This window comes from Hemiscyllium ocellatum, chromosome 4 (assembly GCF_020745735.1).
Source record: "Hemiscyllium ocellatum isolate sHemOce1 chromosome 4, sHemOce1.pat.X.cur, whole genome shotgun sequence".
In the NCBI taxonomy this organism is placed as follows: Eukaryota; Metazoa; Chordata; class Chondrichthyes; order Orectolobiformes; family Hemiscylliidae; genus Hemiscyllium; species Hemiscyllium ocellatum.
Genome location: NC_083404.1, coordinates 84,370,910 through 84,388,111, shown reverse-complemented (window position 1 = coordinate 84,388,111; position 17,202 = coordinate 84,370,910). Strand labels below are relative to the sequence as shown.

General features: G+C 39.8%; 1 protein-coding gene across 4 annotated transcripts in view; it reads left to right on the top strand.

Moving 5' to 3' along the window:
- Positions 1–17,202, top strand: part of LOC132814652 (protein EFR3 homolog A-like) — a 159,759-nt gene that overhangs the window by 55,759 nt on the left and 86,798 nt on the right. For all 4 annotated transcript variants that reach the window (XM_060823556.1, XM_060823555.1, XM_060823554.1 and 1 more), the window contains one exon: positions 4,222–4,371. In XM_060823556.1, the coding sequence (XP_060679539.1) occupies positions 4,222–4,371 (150 nt within the window). The remainder of the gene's footprint in view (positions 1–4,221; positions 4,372–17,202) is intronic.

The following is a 17,202-nucleotide window of genomic DNA, read 5'->3' as shown; positions in this document are numbered from 1 at the left end:
CTCAGGACAGCTGGACAGGCTATTGGATTCTGTGGGTTCTTCCCCACTGTGTAGCGTCAAAGAAACCTTGGAGTCTGAGATGGACATGGCAGATGTCACAGCCTCAACACCTTCACCTGATGCAGAGTTTCTTCCGAGACGCTTCAGGTACAAGAGATGGGTTATGGTCCAGTGTGTGCTGCCCATAGCTGAAGCTGAGTCAGAGAAACTGGACCCGGTGTAAAAAAGCCCAAGCGAGACTACAAGATAGAGAACAGGCTTGACTTAGAGGGAAAGGATGTAGTGATTTGTAGTGAGATCTGAGTTCCCTGATTAGGGCTGTTAATCTCAGCCAGTTAGGGAGCTCTAGCTGACAGATGTAAAGAGGAGTGTCAGAGGTTCTGCTTTGAGAGAGCTAGACCAGTGTCAAGTATTATGCATGTGTAAATAAAAGATGACTTGGTGAGGACATGCCAGCCTCTGAGGTGTTATTTCAATCTTGACCTGAGCTTTCTCCATAAAATAATCAAAGAATTGTGGTTTGTTAGAAGTAATCATTTTGCGCACATTGTTGGTAATCTCTATTTCAAAATGATGAGCCAACACAAGATTCAGTGTCTCCCTCTCCACTGTCAAGTATTTATGTTGATATGTAGTCAGTTCCTTTGAAAACTGATGGCTTGTTTGATTCTCATCTTGTTATCTTGTCGTAAAATGGTACCAACAACCAACTTGAGTGGCTTCGCATAACACAACACTGCTAAAACCTGTCAGTCATCGGCGCAGATTATAAGTTGTCAAAGGCATTTTTGAGTCCCTTCAAGTTTTCTGCCTTTCTTTGACAAATTTGTTCACCGAGCCACAATAGTGCTGAAGTTCAAACAGTAAAAAATGAGGTCTGCAGATGCTGGAGATCACAGCTGCAAATGTGTTGCTGGTCAAAGCACAGCAGGTTAGGCAGCATCTCAGGAATAGAGAATTCGACGTTTCGAGCATAAGCCCTTCATCAGGAATAAGAGAGAGAGAGCCAAGCAGGCTGAGATAAAAGGTAGGGAGGAGGGACTAGGGGGAGGGGCGATGGAGGTGGGATAGGTGGAAGGAGGTCAAGGTGAGGGTGATAGGCCGGAGTGGGGTGGGGGCGGAGAGGTCAGGAAGAGGATTGCAGGTTAGGAGGGCGGTGCTGAGTTGAGGGAACCGACTGAGACAAGGTGGGGGGAGGGGAAATGAGGAAGCTGGAGAAATCTGAATTCATACCTTGTGGTTGGAGGGTTCCCAGGCGGAAGATGAGGCGCTCCTCCTCCAGCCGTCGTGTAGTTGTGTTCTGCCGGTGGAGGAGTCCAAGGACCTGCATGTCCTCGGTGGAGTGGGAGGGGGAGTTAAAGTGTTGAGCCACGGGGTGATTGGGTTGGTTGGTTCGGGCGGCCCAGAGGTGTTCTCTGAAGCGTTCCGCAAGTAAGCGGCCTGTCTCACCAATATAGAGGAGGCCACATCGGGTGCAGCGGATGCAATAGATGATGTGTGTGGAGGTACAGGTGAACTTGTGGCGGATATTGTCAAGTTCCAGTAACCGATATTACCTTGCATCTATCAAATTTTTATAACACCAGATTCACTTTATCACCACAAAGTCAAGCCATTTAGAAATGAAAAAATGCGAAAGATATTCTAACAATTAACCAATAAAATCATTAAAATGCTATACAACTGTAGGGTTTACATCAACAATTTGGCTGTTTTCAGTCAAGAACATGTACACCACCTGACTGAACTGAGAGATCAGCTACAAATGCCAATTTGATTATATATCTCACTAAAGGTGAATCAGAATGAACGCCACAAGTTCACCTGTACCTCCACACACATCATCTATTGCATCCGCTGCACCCGATGTGGCCTCCTCTATATTGGTGAGACAGGCCGCTTACTTGCGGAACGCTTCAGAGAACACCTCTGGGCCGCCCGAACCAACCAACCCAATCACCCCGTGGCTCAACACTTTAACTCCCCCTCCCACTCCACCGAGGACATGCAGGTCCTTGGACTCCTCCACCGGCAGAACACAACTACACGACGGCTGGAGGAGGAGCGCCTCATCTTCCGCCTGGGAACCCTCCAACCACAAGGTATGAATTCAGATTTCTCCAGCTTCCTCATTTCCCCTCCCCCCACCTTGTCTCAGTCGGTTCCCTCAACTCAGCACCGCCCTCCTAACCTGCAATCCTCTTCCTGACCTCTCCGCCCCCACCCCACTCCGGCCTATCACCCTCACCTTGACCTCCTTCCACCTATCCCACCTCCATCGCCCCTCCCCCTAGTCCCTCCTCCCTACCTTTTATCTCAGCCTGCTTGGCTCTCTCTCTCTTATTCCTGATGAAGGGCTTATGCTCGAAACGTCGAATTCTCTATTCCTGAGATGCTGCCTAACCTGCTGTGCTTTGACCAGCAACACATTTGCAGCTGAAGTTCAAACAAACTTGCAATAAAATGCACACCTGCCAACATATTTTGCAAAATTTCTTGTTTTACCTTAGGCATAGGAAAAACCTACTTGTCTAGGTGCTACTTGGCCTTCACCCACTGTGTGACCCAAGTAAGTCACCTTTTTTCCCTTTTCTGATTCACCTTTAGTGAGATATATAATCAAATTGGCATTTGTAGCTGATCTCTCAGTTCAGTCAGGTGGTGTACATGTTCTTGACTGAAAACAGCCAAATTGTTGATGTAAACCCTACAGTTGTATAGCATTTTAATGATTTTATTGGTTAATTGTTAGAATATCTTTCGCATTTTTTCATTTCTAAATGGCTTGACTTTGTGGTGATAAAGTGAATCTGGTGTTATAAAAATTTGATAGATGCAAGGTAATATCGGTTACTGGAACTTGACAATATCCCTTTAGCAATAATTGAGAGTATCCAATTCCTGCAATTCAGTCCTCCAATCTTGGAATCATATATGAGGCTGTATTTGTGTACTGAGTTTATTTTGTGATAATTAATACAAATAATTCGTAACTCACCTGATTACAATACAGACATGTTAAGTGAGCTCCAGGTGCTATGATTCAGTTCATGACTGCTTGTTGTCCATTATAAACTTATTCTCTTTCCCAATCTGAGCTAATTTTTCTGAATTGAGCCTGACCAAGTGTTGTTTTAGAGGTAATACTTCTCCTACCTTAGCATCATAAAGAGCAGAGGATGTTGTTCTTGGTGTATACAGTCAATTTATGATTCTGTAATAGCCTCAGTGGATCACCTTGTTTTCTGGAAGGGAAAGTATTACGTTATGTCACCTTTTAAGCATCTCTTTAGTATTCAATTTGATTACTGGAGGATCACCTTTTGAATTTTCAATTTCTGATTCATTCCTCAATTGTTTTGGTATCTTTGTTTCATCCCCTATGTTGTTCACAATTGTAAGTACACCTTTCTCCTGTTTATTGTCCCTGTAGTAATATCCTTTCTGCATTCACTGCTGCACCTTGAAGTGCAACAGTTACCATCAATGTAATACTGTCAGAAGGACACTTGGCACTCAGGGACATGAGTCCAACTAATGAACTAGATCAAGCTGCATTTCTGGCCTGTTCTTTGCTCTCTTAGTACTCATTCACATCAAGCATACCCAGATCTGCGTAGCATTCCTACCTTGCATTCCATTGCCTTTTTGCATCTTGTTCCTCAGCTAGAGATACCAGGCTCATAGAACTGCTATAATGCCATGAGGTTTAGCACAGAGACAAAGCCAGCTGATTATGGTGATCAGTAGTCCTCAGTCAAGCCATCTGTCCAGAAATCCTGCCCTAGTGGTTAACGGTGGCCTCTGATACCAGTTCAGGGGCTTAGAAGTGGTTAGACTCAGGATGCTGTCCTGACTATTCCCAAACTAGTGGTCATTTCTTTTTCCAGCTTTGCATAAAAACATTTCTGTTTCGTGACATTCTATAATTCATGTGATTTGTTCCTGTAGCAGTCAAAAGGTAATAAAGTATAGTTTGATTTTAGTTTATCATTGAGCCACCTTGTGGTAAATTTCATGTAATAAATGATGCTGGCAATCTGGTGGTGGTCTTCAAACTACTGGAGAAAAACATCAACAAAATGTTCAAGAACCTAATTTGTAAGTGCAGTAGTTTGTTGATTTTTACTTTCCATTAGCATTCTAAATATATGATTTACAAATGCTTAAATAAACTGTATACATGTGCTAAAAGGAGAAACTTTTGTTTGTTCTTGGCAGGATCAGGATTGCTGGTATCAAGGGTATTCAAGGGGTTGTGCGGAAAACTGTCAATGATGAGCTGCAGACTATAATATGGGAACCTCAGCATATGGATAAGATTGTTCCTTCACTTCTCTTCAATATGCAAGCAACAGAGGACCCTGACAGGTTAGACTTCTAATGAGAAATGAAGATGGTGAATGGTGAAGAGTGCTATGAAATTGTTGAAAAAAAATTAAAGTATTTAGTGTGCTTGTTTCTAAGAATGGATAAGAATGCCAGTTCTGATAGCTGGCAAAACTTAGCAGCATCAACGATTTGAGTGACTCCTAAGCAGAATTAGTTCTTTTCTGTCTTTAAAGATGCTGGAGAAAGGAATGATTTGATTGTAGGTTGTTGCCGTTCAAGTTTTTTAAAAATTGATTGCATTCTAAAATATTTGCTATGGTATCAAAGCAAATACTTTAGAATGCAATTGTTTAGTTCCAACAAGCTTTACGTAAAATTCAGGCCTTTTAAACGTTTGAAATTGTAGACTGCTGCTCTTTTCGGACTGAAGTCATTGAGGCTTCCTCATTGTTTTTAAAGCTAAGATAACTTTTTGAACAGTAAGGGAATTAAAGGTTATGATGAAAGGCTGGGTAAGTGGAGCTGAGGCCACAAAAAAAACAGCCATGATGTTAGTGAATGGTGGAGCAGGCTCAAAGGCCCAAATGACCTATTTCTGCTCCTATTTCTTATGTTCTAATGTCTGACTCCTTAAAATAACAAGTAACTGAACAAGTGATAGCTTGAAAGTCAGAACCAAACATTCAAGCTGCTGGAACTGTAAACACAGGTTTACTTGAAGGGTAGAATAGTTCTCTACTTTCTTGGTGCAGATTTCTCCATTAAAGACCAATCATATACAGTGTTGGAAGAAATATTCCAATCTGGCCATATTAAAATGACGTCAGCCTCAGGGGTATTTTATTCTATTTAGCACACCTCAACAAAGTGTTCACTTTTGCATTAATGAGGTGAAAACTATTACGTAACAACAGCTGTGTTTGCTGGTAATGAGGAAGACATTTGAGATGCTATAATCAGCAATTTTGAAATTAGAGTTAATACAGATAGATAATGGTTATTGTTTTTCACTGAGATAAGCAAGAGTTCATTTAGTGCAGGAAATGCCAATTGTACTAATCCTGATCTTAAACTCTGCTGTTCTGCTGATATGTATCCTGTACGAGTATCACTAAATGCAAATTTTATGTTTTGACCACAACTTATGAATTTAAAGCTTCTACATATACCTTTTGAAGTGAAATTGCAAGGACACCTCCGCATAAGGGCACATTTGTATGTATTTTACCATGGAGTCTTGACGTATGCAATGTATACATTATAGAGAGAAATGCAATGTAGCATAATAAAACCTTGGGGGAGTTTACAGCTCTCTTCAACTTTATCCATCTGATAGCTAATGCTTGCTAGGTAATATTTATTATTAGCACTCCAAGGTTTCCAATTTAAATGTTAACTCAAAGGAGCTCCATCTTGAATTTTTGATATCTATTCCCAACCTTTTTAATTTAATTCCCTCTGACAGGGAGCAATATGTTCATTTATTCTGATTGTTTCATTTTTCGAAAAAAAATCATTTCTCTCTGGAGCATAGTGCCCTAATAATTCTACAAGTTGTCTTACTGTACCGAGCCACATTAACTATTTCATATCATGTTGTAATTGAACTTGTATAGACATTTTTCAATGAAACTTCACCATACCTTTCACGTTTAAGTTGCTTCCTATTTTGAGCACAAAAATCTGTGTGCCAATATGAAGAAATATCTGACACGAACAATTATTAGGCTTTCAAGTCAATTTTCTTTCAGTGTTCATAAACAGTCTTTGTCTAACTTGCCCTGTATTATACTGGTCAGACTATCAAATATGACATTAGAGAGTATGGATTAAAACATCACTCACATCTCCAGGAGCAAGCTATCAATTTACTGTTCTTACCTAGTCTTTTTGACTTTCCCTAGAATGTATTGTGCTTTTAGGATGATATCATGATGACTTGTGTTCAGATGATTCATTCAAATTATATTACATTAGATTACATTCCCTACAGTGTGGAAACAGGCCCTTTGGCCCAACAAGTCTACACCGACCCTCCGATGAGTAACCCACCCAGACCCATTTCCCTTTGACTAACGTACCTAACACTATGGGCAATTTAGCATGGCAAGTTCACCTGACCTGCACATCTTTGGACTATGGGAGGAAAAAGTGAGGGCTGGAGATCAGAGCTGAAAAATGTGTTGCTGGAAAAGTGCAGCAGGTCAGGCAGCATCAAAGGAGCATCAGGAAGAAGGGCTGATGCCCAAAACGTTGATTCTCCTGCTCCTTTGCTGCCTGACCTGCTGCGCTTTTCCAGCAACACATTTTTCAATTGTGGGAGGAAACCGGAGTACCCAGAGGAAACCCACGCTGACACGGGGAGAATGTGCAAACTTCACACACAGTCGCCCGAGGAAGGAATCGTACCCGGGTCCCTGGCGTTGTGAGGCAGCAGTGCTAACAACTGAGCCACCATGCCGCCCCTAATTAAGCTAAAACATTAAGCTAAAAAAACTGATTTGGAAAGTTTCCCGCTTAAACATGGTCATACAGCAGGGAAACAGATCCTTCTGTCCAACCAGTCCATGCTGATCATCATCCCAAACTAAATTAGTCCCACGTGCCTGCATTTGGCCCTTATTCCTCCAAACATTCCTTATTCTTGTACTTAGCTAATGACTTTTAAATGTTGTAACTGTGCCCATATCCACCACTTTCTCTGGACTTTCATTCTACACAGGAACCACTTTCTGTTTAAAACAACAACAAAAAATTACCCCTCATGTCTTTATTAAATCTTTCTCCTCTCACCTTAAAAATATGCTCCCTGCTCTTGAATTCCTCCACCAGAGGGAAAAGACACCTTATCTAAACCCCTGATGATTTTATATATCTCTAAAAGGTTACCCCTCAACCTCTTACATTCCAATGAAAAAAAGTCCCAGCCAATCTATTCTATCCTTATAACTGAAACCCTACATCCCTGGCAACATCTTGGTAAATGTCTTCTGATCCCTCTCCAACTTATTGATATCCTCCCAATAACAGGACAATCATAACTGGACACGATACTCCAGAAGGGGCCTCACCAACATCCTGTACAATTCAACAAAACGTCTCAACTCCTACATTTAAAGGTTTGTGCAATGAAGGCAAGCATGCTAAATGTCGTCTTAACCACCCTATCAGGAGGTGACGCAAAATTCAAGAATTATGTACTTGAGTCCCCTAAGTCTCTCTGTTCTACAACACTACCCAGGGCCCTCCTTTTAATTGTAGAAGGCCTGCCCTTGTTTGTTTTATAAAAATGCAATACCTCACATTTATCCAAATTAAACTCAATCAGCCACTCTCCAGCCCATTGGCGGTGCTTGATACACTTGACGTATATCTCTTTTTGAGTGCCATTTTCAACTAGTGTGGAGATGCATAATGAAAATTAAGTCCAACTTTATTTTGGAATGTTCTTTCAGGGAAGTGGTTGCTAACTGCAATTTTTAAACCTTTTCACTGTTGTTAATGGAACCTTGCTGTGCTTAAAACCATTTCCACTTAATCTCTCAGAAATGCATTAGATTAATTGTATGTGAGGTGCTTTAGGATATTTGGAAGCCACAAGAGAGTGCTAAATAAATGTAAATCTATTCAGCCTCTTAATGGAGTTAGCAACAATGCAAGCTGCAGGGGATTAATAGCCTTTTCTTATTGTATGCTCTCATGTAGCTAAATATCTTGTAAGGAAGACACTGACAGCTGGCTGCAAAAACTGCAGAGTTACTTCAGAGTCATGTGGGAAACTGTTGGAGATGGAAACAACTGTTTCTTGGTCAAGTGATCTAAACTACAATTTTACAACTGCAATTTTTTTAAAATTCCAAACCCATTTATTACAGGGCATCCCAAATTGGAGATCGAGCCCCAAGTGGGATCAAAGCTTGAAATTTTGGCTTTGCAAGCTCCAAGGCAAGAATGGCTGACTCACCTCCCCACCACACTCAATGTCTCGTCCTCTCCCTCAAACATTCACCAAGTAATTATGACAATTTTCAAGCCTTGGAACGCTTCCACAGTGGGAAAAATCCTTGGGAAATAATGGTTTATTTCAGCCAGTAAAACTGAGATCTGAGAAGTGAACCATGTGGGACACATTTTATGGCACCATTTTAAAGCCACCATAATACCACTTGCACAGCTTTATTGCCTTTCTCTAGGGTAGTAAATGTGTCATTTTCAGGTTAGCACGCAGTGATGAATAGGATACCTCAGAATTAATGGTTGGATTCCAATTATTAACAGTCTGTGGCAATGATTTGCTTATAGACATTTTCAAGTTTGCAATTGTCACAGAAGGTAAAATGTGATTTGAGAAAAGTGCAGGTATACTTCAAAAGTATGTGGAGAGGCTAAATGAGTGCGGGCAAAAAATGTCAAATGGAATGCCATGTGGGGTAATGAGCAATTATCCACTTTGGTAAGAAAAACAGAAATGCAAACTATTTCGTAAAAGGCAGAAGTTTGAGAAGAGTTGAACTTCAGAGCAACATGGGTGACCTTGTTTGTAAGCCATTGTCGATTAAAAGTTAGCAACGGGTACAGTAAGCAATAAGAAAGTGAATGATATGTTAGCTTCTATTGCAAGGGGAGTTGAACAAAGGAGTAGCTAAGTCTTAATACAGTTAACTCAAACTTTGATGAGACCACATGTGGCGTATTATTCCGTAATGCTTAGTTTTGGCTCCGTAACTTTAAACAAAAGTAATACTTGCCTGAAAGAGGCTGCCATAAATGTGTATGAAACAAATTCCTGGGATAGAGGGTGATATGGACCAGAAACCCCCCGCCCCAAAAAGAAGAAAGTATATAATAGAGATAGCCTTATACCCTAACCTTGATACTTTTGTAAAGGCAATTGTAAGGCATTGTGTAGCAGATATCATTCATCTACTGTTCCACCATAAACCGCATTCCTCATACACACCCTTGGCAAAGACAATTTACCAACAGTTATTATTCTTATTTGCCTTTTTTCTCTCTGTCTCTCTCTGCTCTCTCTCTCGCTCTCTCTCTCTCTCTGCTCTCTTCTCTCCACTTTTATTCTCTTTTTCTTTTCGTCTCTCTCTCTCCTCTTCTCTCTCTCTGTCCTCTCTCTCCTTCTCCTTCACTCTCTCCTCCTCCTCTCTCCTCCTCCTCTCTCCTCCTCCTGCTCTCTCTCCTGCTCTCTCTCCCTCCCCGCGCTCTCTCCCTCCCCGCCCTCCCTCCTCCCCCCACCACCCTCCCTCCCCGCGCTCTCTTCCTTCTCTTCCTGCTCTCGCTCTCTCGCTCTCTCTCTCTCTCTCCCCTCCTCCTCCCTTTGTCTCAAGGTGTTAATTTTTTGAAGTTCATAATTTCCTTTTGTCAAATTGTACAATTAACCATGTGCTAAAAAATGTCATTTTAATAATGCTCAATCTCTCTCCAATAATCGTGTTTGTTCTGTGGTGTCATTTGAAAGTCAGTCAGCAGAAATTACGTCATTACAGACTGACTGTTGTATTGTTTCATCTGAATATTAGTAAGAAGTAAGTCCATTGAAACAATAGATATCACCAGTAACATCTTTCTTAGATGGCTCCTCCTCATTAGCAACTGACATAACTCAAAACTACACCAGTTTCCCTCTGCGCACTAGTGACACCCAGCTTTACCTCTCAGCCATCACTGTCAAGCTCATCACTATCTCTGAATAGTCAGAGTGTTTGCCCAGTATCTGGTACTGCATGAATAGAGATTTCTTCCAATTAAGTATTTGAAAGACATAAAGGAATTGATGTTAGTCCCAAAGACTATTCCCTCACTTATTCTAGCCCTATGTTTGGTAGCTGAGGCTGAACCAGATTGTTGGAACGTTGGTGCCAGATTTGATCTTAAAATGTGTTTCCTATTAAGCAATTTTCACTATCACTAAGATCACCTATTTCCACCCTCTGTGATATTGCCAAGCTTCACCCTTGCCTCAATTCTTAACAAATAGCAAGAGTACACAGGATCTGACCATAGTTTAAGTGAATATTATTTCTGTGACCTTTGCTGTGCTTAACTATGTTTGTAGTTGAAATATTCCAAGCAAGAAGAAGAACTGTCTTTGAGTGCATTGCAACAGTCAACACAACTTAACTCAAAAGCAACAGCCAGAGTTGAAATAGATGTTAAAATGGGTCCTTTGGTATTGGTTCATGAAGAAAAATGAAATCCAGAGGAAACACATGTTGAGTTATTTCGAATTCAGTTACAAATCAGCAACTTGAATTTAAAAGAGGAAGAAGGATGGAAAAACACTGAACTGGAATATTCATCAGTACTTAAATTCAGCAAGGAATATGCTGAAATTATTTTGCTTTGTTTTGAGTAAATTGCTACCAAGTCACAATGGCTATTAGAAATTTGAACTATTTGATTAGAAGGAATTTAGGTAGTAAAATCTTTGAAAGTTTTTGCTACCCTTTCAAATGTAGAGTCCAGGAGAAAGTGAGGACTGCGTATGCTGGAATTCAGAATGAATTTAAAAAACATTCATGGGATGTGACAAGACCAGAATTTATTGTCCAGCGGGCAGTTAAGAGTCAACAAAATTGCTGATGATCTGGAGATCCAGATAGGCCAGACCAGTAAGGATAGCAGTTTCCTCTCCAAAGGACAAAATTGAATTACAAGTTAGGTTTTTCCAACAACTGATAATGGATTCCAGGTCCATTATTAGATGTTTAATTCCAGATTTTTTTAGAGTTCAAGTTACACCATCTGTCGTGGTGGGATTCGAAGCAGGGTACCTTGCTCTTTAGCTTAACAGTCCAGTGATGCACTGCCGTCACCTCTCCTACAAGACCCTGCCTAATCTGCTTTAGAAATCTGAGGAAAAAAAACACAATCAAGAATTTGTAGAATTTGCTGGAGAACAAACAGATGTTTGATGGTTTAGAGCTCTGAAACTTGATTTGTACTTTGAAAAGATTGGAGAAGTGTTATTGATAGTAAACTTAAAATTGTATTCCTTTAGGAATTCAGTTCCTTTTGAAATGCAGTGTAAGATTGCCACTCTTTGGAAAATTTGGCCCATTTTATCTAGCAGTCTGAGTTAGTAATTCACAGAATTATTATCATGTCTTAAGTGTAAATTCATAATGCCTTTAGCTGGTAGCACTGATCTCTTGGCTCTGTGGTCGGCAATGTTTTTAAACACAAGGTCACTTTTTGAATTAAAGTGCAGCCCAGAATATACCCAAAAAAATGTAGAATAAACTGTTTAATTTTAGTGTTATGTAAATCTAAAACCAAATGTATGTGATTATTTATTTTGTGCTCAACTCATCAAATCGCAGTGTGACACCTGTGACTGCACATTATCTGACAGTGCCTTAAAGTTTGTGTTATAGTTTGAGATACTAGCCACAGTCTGAGGGTATTGAGATTCATTGGCTTGTTTATCTTAATTTGCTTCACAGAGGTAAATAGAGTAAGCTTTCACTTTAAAAGCACAGCATGATGGGAGTACATTTCTCTGTTTAAGAGTCCCTAAAAATCTCTGTTCGTTGATCTGACTTTCAGCTCAATGTCATTTTGCACAGTAATTATCACCATATCTTACACTCCACTTTACGAAACAAACACTTGATGGAATCTGTACTGAAAACAAAAAGTGCTAGAAATCGCATCTAGACTTGAAACGTTTGCTTGCACACTCCACAGATGCTATCTGCCCACTGTGATTTCCAGCATTTTTCATTTTCAGTACAAATTCCAGCACCTGCAGTAATTTGCTCTTATCTGATGGAATTTGGTAGCCAACCCACCAATATCTACTTGAAGAATTGAGACAAACATGATGATTTATTCCATCATATTGAATTCCTGAAATTGCCTGTTGAATTGCTCTGCTAACTTTCTCAGGCTTTCACAGAAGTTTTCAGGGTGGAACAATTTCCTTTGTCTTCCATTTTTTTTCCCCCCAGTATTTTTTGCAGACTCACAGTGTGTTGTAGTGTTTTTGTTTTTTAACTGGCAATACCACAGACTCCATTCACGGCACTGATCATATGTGTTAAATCTCTGCAGTGCACAGTTCAATGTGTTCTTTTTTAACATTATGTAGGGAACCTGAAGTCGAGCATCCACAGATTGACTAATTACTCATTGCACAATTCATTGTTTGACTTAAGAAAAGTGATGATTTCAGACAAAAGACCTTAAAATCATTGCAAGACCTTCCCTTGAATTAACAATGTCACATCAGCATGGAGGTTTAATTCAGCATAGGCAGCTTTGACTTAAAGGATTTAAAGAAACAGTACTGAAGGACTCTTGCTCAAACTGAAGTTTACCATATAACATCTTTCATTTCATGAGAAAAGTCCATACTTTGCTCTCTAATGCTTACTGGTAGAAGGGAAAAGACAGGATCATTCCTGCAAAATGCAATATAGCCTGCATTCCTGATGAAGGGCCGATTCACAAAATGTTGATTCTCCTCCTCGGATGTTGCCTGACTGGCTGTGCTTTTCCAGCACCACACTCTTCAACTCTGCTCACCAGCAACTGCATTCGTCACTTTCTCCTGCATTTGTGCTAAGCATGTTTGGTTCCCTCAGTTGTGATGGAAACCAGTTCTTGATTGGAATGTTTTTCTTAAGCATGTAGCTTTTGAATTTGTTGTAGAAATCCTCACCTTTTGTTGCCTCTTGAAAGGGCAAAATAGTGAGAAAGTACTCTTCAGTTGTTTTTGTGTTAATGTTTATTCAGGACGTGTGACCTGGACATCAGTCATAGAGTCATAGAAATATACAGCTTGGAAACAGACCTTCGGTCCAACTCGTCCACACCGATTGGGTATCCTAAATTAATCTAGTCCCATTCGCCGGCATTTGGCCCATATCCCTCTAAACCCTTCCTATTTGTATGCCCACCCAGATATGTTGTCATGTTGTAATTGTACCAGCCTCCTCCACTTGTTCTGGCAGCTCATTCCATACACTTTTGTAGTTGAGATATGTTTCCAGGGTCCTTGGACAGCTTGCGTTGCTAGGATATTGGATCTGGGGTGTGGCAGTTTTCCTCATAGGTCTGTGCAGGATGATAAAGATTCATCAGATAAGCAGCTGAAGAAAAATAAAACTGTCTGTCTGCAGAGGGAGCAGGCAGAAGAACGGGACTGGCTGAGCTTCTCTTAGTGTCCACATAGGCATGATTGACTGAATAGTCTCCTGTGTTTCTGGTACTGTAATATACTGGCTTCGTGCATCAGTTATGAACATATCTATTCATTTGTTTGCATTACCATCACACAACTTCTTTATTTTGCAATGATAGATTGTCATCTATTGTGACAGGAGAGACCAAACACTTGAATTGCTGAGCTCCTTTCTCCTGCATAGATGATGCCTACCTTCAGCCAGAAGGAACAGTAAATATCAAATGATGTGTTAGAGAGAGTCCCCTCACTTGAGCACAACCTTAAGTGAAAATACTTTAAGTCAAGCATTGATTCACATGGGGTTCAATGTTCAAATTGGAATTACGTTTTTTCGGGCCTTCCTTAGCAGAGGAAAAAATTTGCAAATTACCTGTATCCTCTAAACTTCAGTAGAGTACTACCTGCACTTGAAATTGTTGAATTCCTGCATTTTTAAATGAAAAATAAAAGGAAAGAGTAGTACTCTATCCTACTGTTAAATTGACTAGATTCCACACCGTGACTGAAGTTGACAAGGCCCGGGTGGGAAAGAGATGAAGAAATAAGGCCAGGTGGAATAAGTTGGGAGATGAGGCTGGAAAGAGGGACAGGAGGGAGGTAAGGCAGCTGCTTCGCATCCAGAGTATAGGAGGTCTGTGTCTGTGAACTAGCCAATGCAGTCCTGTCTACTGCTTTGTGCTGGCACTGAATGCTGATAAGACACACAAACGATGCTAAACAGCGAGAAGATAAAATAATACATTTTTAGTGGTGTTGATTGCGAGATAGGTATGTGCCAGTATATTGGGAAACTCTCCCTGCACTGCCCTCTTATTCAAACAGTTCAATGGAACATGTCATGTCATGAAGAAGATTTTATTTAATGTCATATCTAAAATGATGTACTCTGAATAGGTTCAAACTTGCAACTTTCAATCTGATAGGTTAGGCTTTTAAACCTAGATTACACAGAATTGTTTTTATTTTTAAATAATTCAGTGATGTACTTAAAATTACTTGATGTATCCTCAACATAAGTACATAGAAAATCGGAGTAGGCCATTTGGCCTCCATTCTGCCAATTCAGTGAGATCATGTGATCTCTGACATACCTCCATAAGCCTGTCTTTGCCCCATTTACCATTACAGTAACAGAGTTCTGAAAATCCCATACTTTAACAAATCATCAAATCAAATATGGAAAAAGTTTCAAAGTTCCAACACCTTAACTCAAAACCACAAACTAGTAAAGTTCAATGCAACATCCAGCTAGGTCTACTAATGTTTCAAAATACAGTTCTATTGAATTTGTGTAGATATAGGTGGAAGAAAGTATCTGACGATCATATAATTAACCAGTAGTTAGATTGCCCAAATCTAGGAACGGAGCAAACCTCGGGAGACAAAAAGAAGATTTTAATTTAAGAGTAATCTGGAGGAATGGACAGGAAGTGGAATTGCAAGGACAAACTGGTGGGGGAAACTGTGTGTCATGGGGCATGGAGTGAAGAGAAAAAAACTGTTTCATTTTTAAGGCATTAACATTAGAAGAATTTGGCATCCACACAGATGACAGCAAAAGGAGGGAGAACTGCAGGAATAATGTTCATTTACATAAACCAATTGGAATTTGCAAAAGAAAGATATGTTCAAAACATCTATACTGTATATCGGCAAGTCTCTTCAAGGTCTAAAAAATGTATGAAGTTGATACCAAATTAGCATCTGCAGTTAATGATTAATAGCAAAATGCTTAATTTGTCTATAGTCTACAAAAAATCTCGACTTCAAAATGTATGTCCTCGTTTTTTTCTACAGACAGCAAAATTATAGCATAGTGAGTTACTTAATAACTATTGCAGTTATTGCAACTCCATTTACTTTATATAGTACCTTCCTAAGTTAGATACATTTTCAGAAGCAACTGTGGCAGATCATGTTCAAATGCAGCAAGACCTGATGATGTCATCTTCATCTGACAAGTGGCAATTAAAATTAGCACCACTCAAATGTTAGGCATCTCCAAAAAAATCCCCACTGTGATTTAGTTGGGCTGTGTGTGATATTTGATGTTGTTTATTCAATTATGTATTTAATAAGCCTAGCGATTGGAAATAATTAGAGAAAATTCACAACTATGTAATTTCTATAGGTAACCAACTAACAGAGTAGATAGAGGAGCAAATTTAGAAGGGAATTAGAGATACAATACTATGGAGTGCAAACGTTTGCTTGATATTAGAGGACTTATGCTTTCCAAAAAGATATTTCAAAGCTTTTTGTCTTGTGCGACAAATGGAAGAAAACCATTTTTCAAAGGGAAGAACAATTTATACCGCATGAGAAACAATGCTGATTGGTTGCTAATTGGGACTGTGGCTCAGGCTTCGTCAATAAACAGTTACCCCAAAGCGTTTTGTTTAAATTCAGAAAAGGCAAGTTGATTTTGTTTGAGGAATGTACTAGAGAATAATGTCCCTCAAGTATATAATAGGATTCACCAGGAGTCATACAGGATCCTGAATTTTATGTACAGAGACGAAGTGTCCAAAAACAAGAAATCTATGATGAGTCTTTCTAAAATTTCAGTTCATCTTCAACTGCACTATTGTGTCCAGTTCAGGTTATATTAGAAAGGATATGAAGTCATTGGAAAGGGTGTAGAAAACCTGTATGAGATGACAGATTTCAATAACAAAGCTGGATTGGTGAAACTCAGTTCTTTGGCTGCAGAGAAGGTTAGTGCAGATTTGACAAAGGTGCTCAAAATCATGAAAGGATTGAACAAGGCCAAAAGAGGTAACTGTTTTCATAGATGGGTTGAGAACCAGAGGACACTATTTAAAGTGATTGTTTTTGGTTCTTGTGTCTATGTCAGGAAGTCTTGTGGGAACTGGAATGCACTGCAAGGGAGGGTGATACAGGTGGATTTATTTATAGTTTTCATAACAAAATTGGATAGTTGGTGCAAAGGAGTGACTCGAGCTCAGTTGGTCTAGTAGAGAATTGGCACATACACCATGGGTGAAATGATTTCCTTTTGTGCTGTAAACATTGTTATGTTTCTACTAGGAATATAGGAGCAGGAGTAGGCCACTCAGGTCCTCGAACCTCCTTGATGTCATTAGTAATGACAACAAAGATTGAGTTACTAATGACTGAGATTTGACCAGCCAGTGTGATAGAGAATTCCAAGGGTTCACCAACCTCAAATGAAGAAGGTACTCCTTATCCTTTATCCTGAAATTGTTTCTCCTAGTTCTAGATCCCACAGTCAGGATAAACATCCTTTCTGCATGCACCCTATCTAATCCTTCAAGAATTCTAGATGATTCTGAGATCAACCCTTATTCTTGCAAACTCCACAGAATATAGACCCAGTCTCCTCATACTCTTATCATTGACAGTCCCTTCATCCCCAGGAATCAGTCTAGTGAACTCCACTGCATTCCTTCTAAAGCAAGTATCTCATCCCTTAAGCAACTGAACTTGAACTCCACTCATTACTCCAGCTGTGGTCTCATTCATGTTCTATACAAATGAAGTGAGATTTGTATGCACCTGTACTCAAATACTCTTGTGATAAAGGCTAATCTACAATTGCTTGCAACAGAGACTTAAATATTGCAGGGAATTTGAGTGAAATTGATTGAAACACTAGGGTTAGAGATCTTGAACCTGGTGAA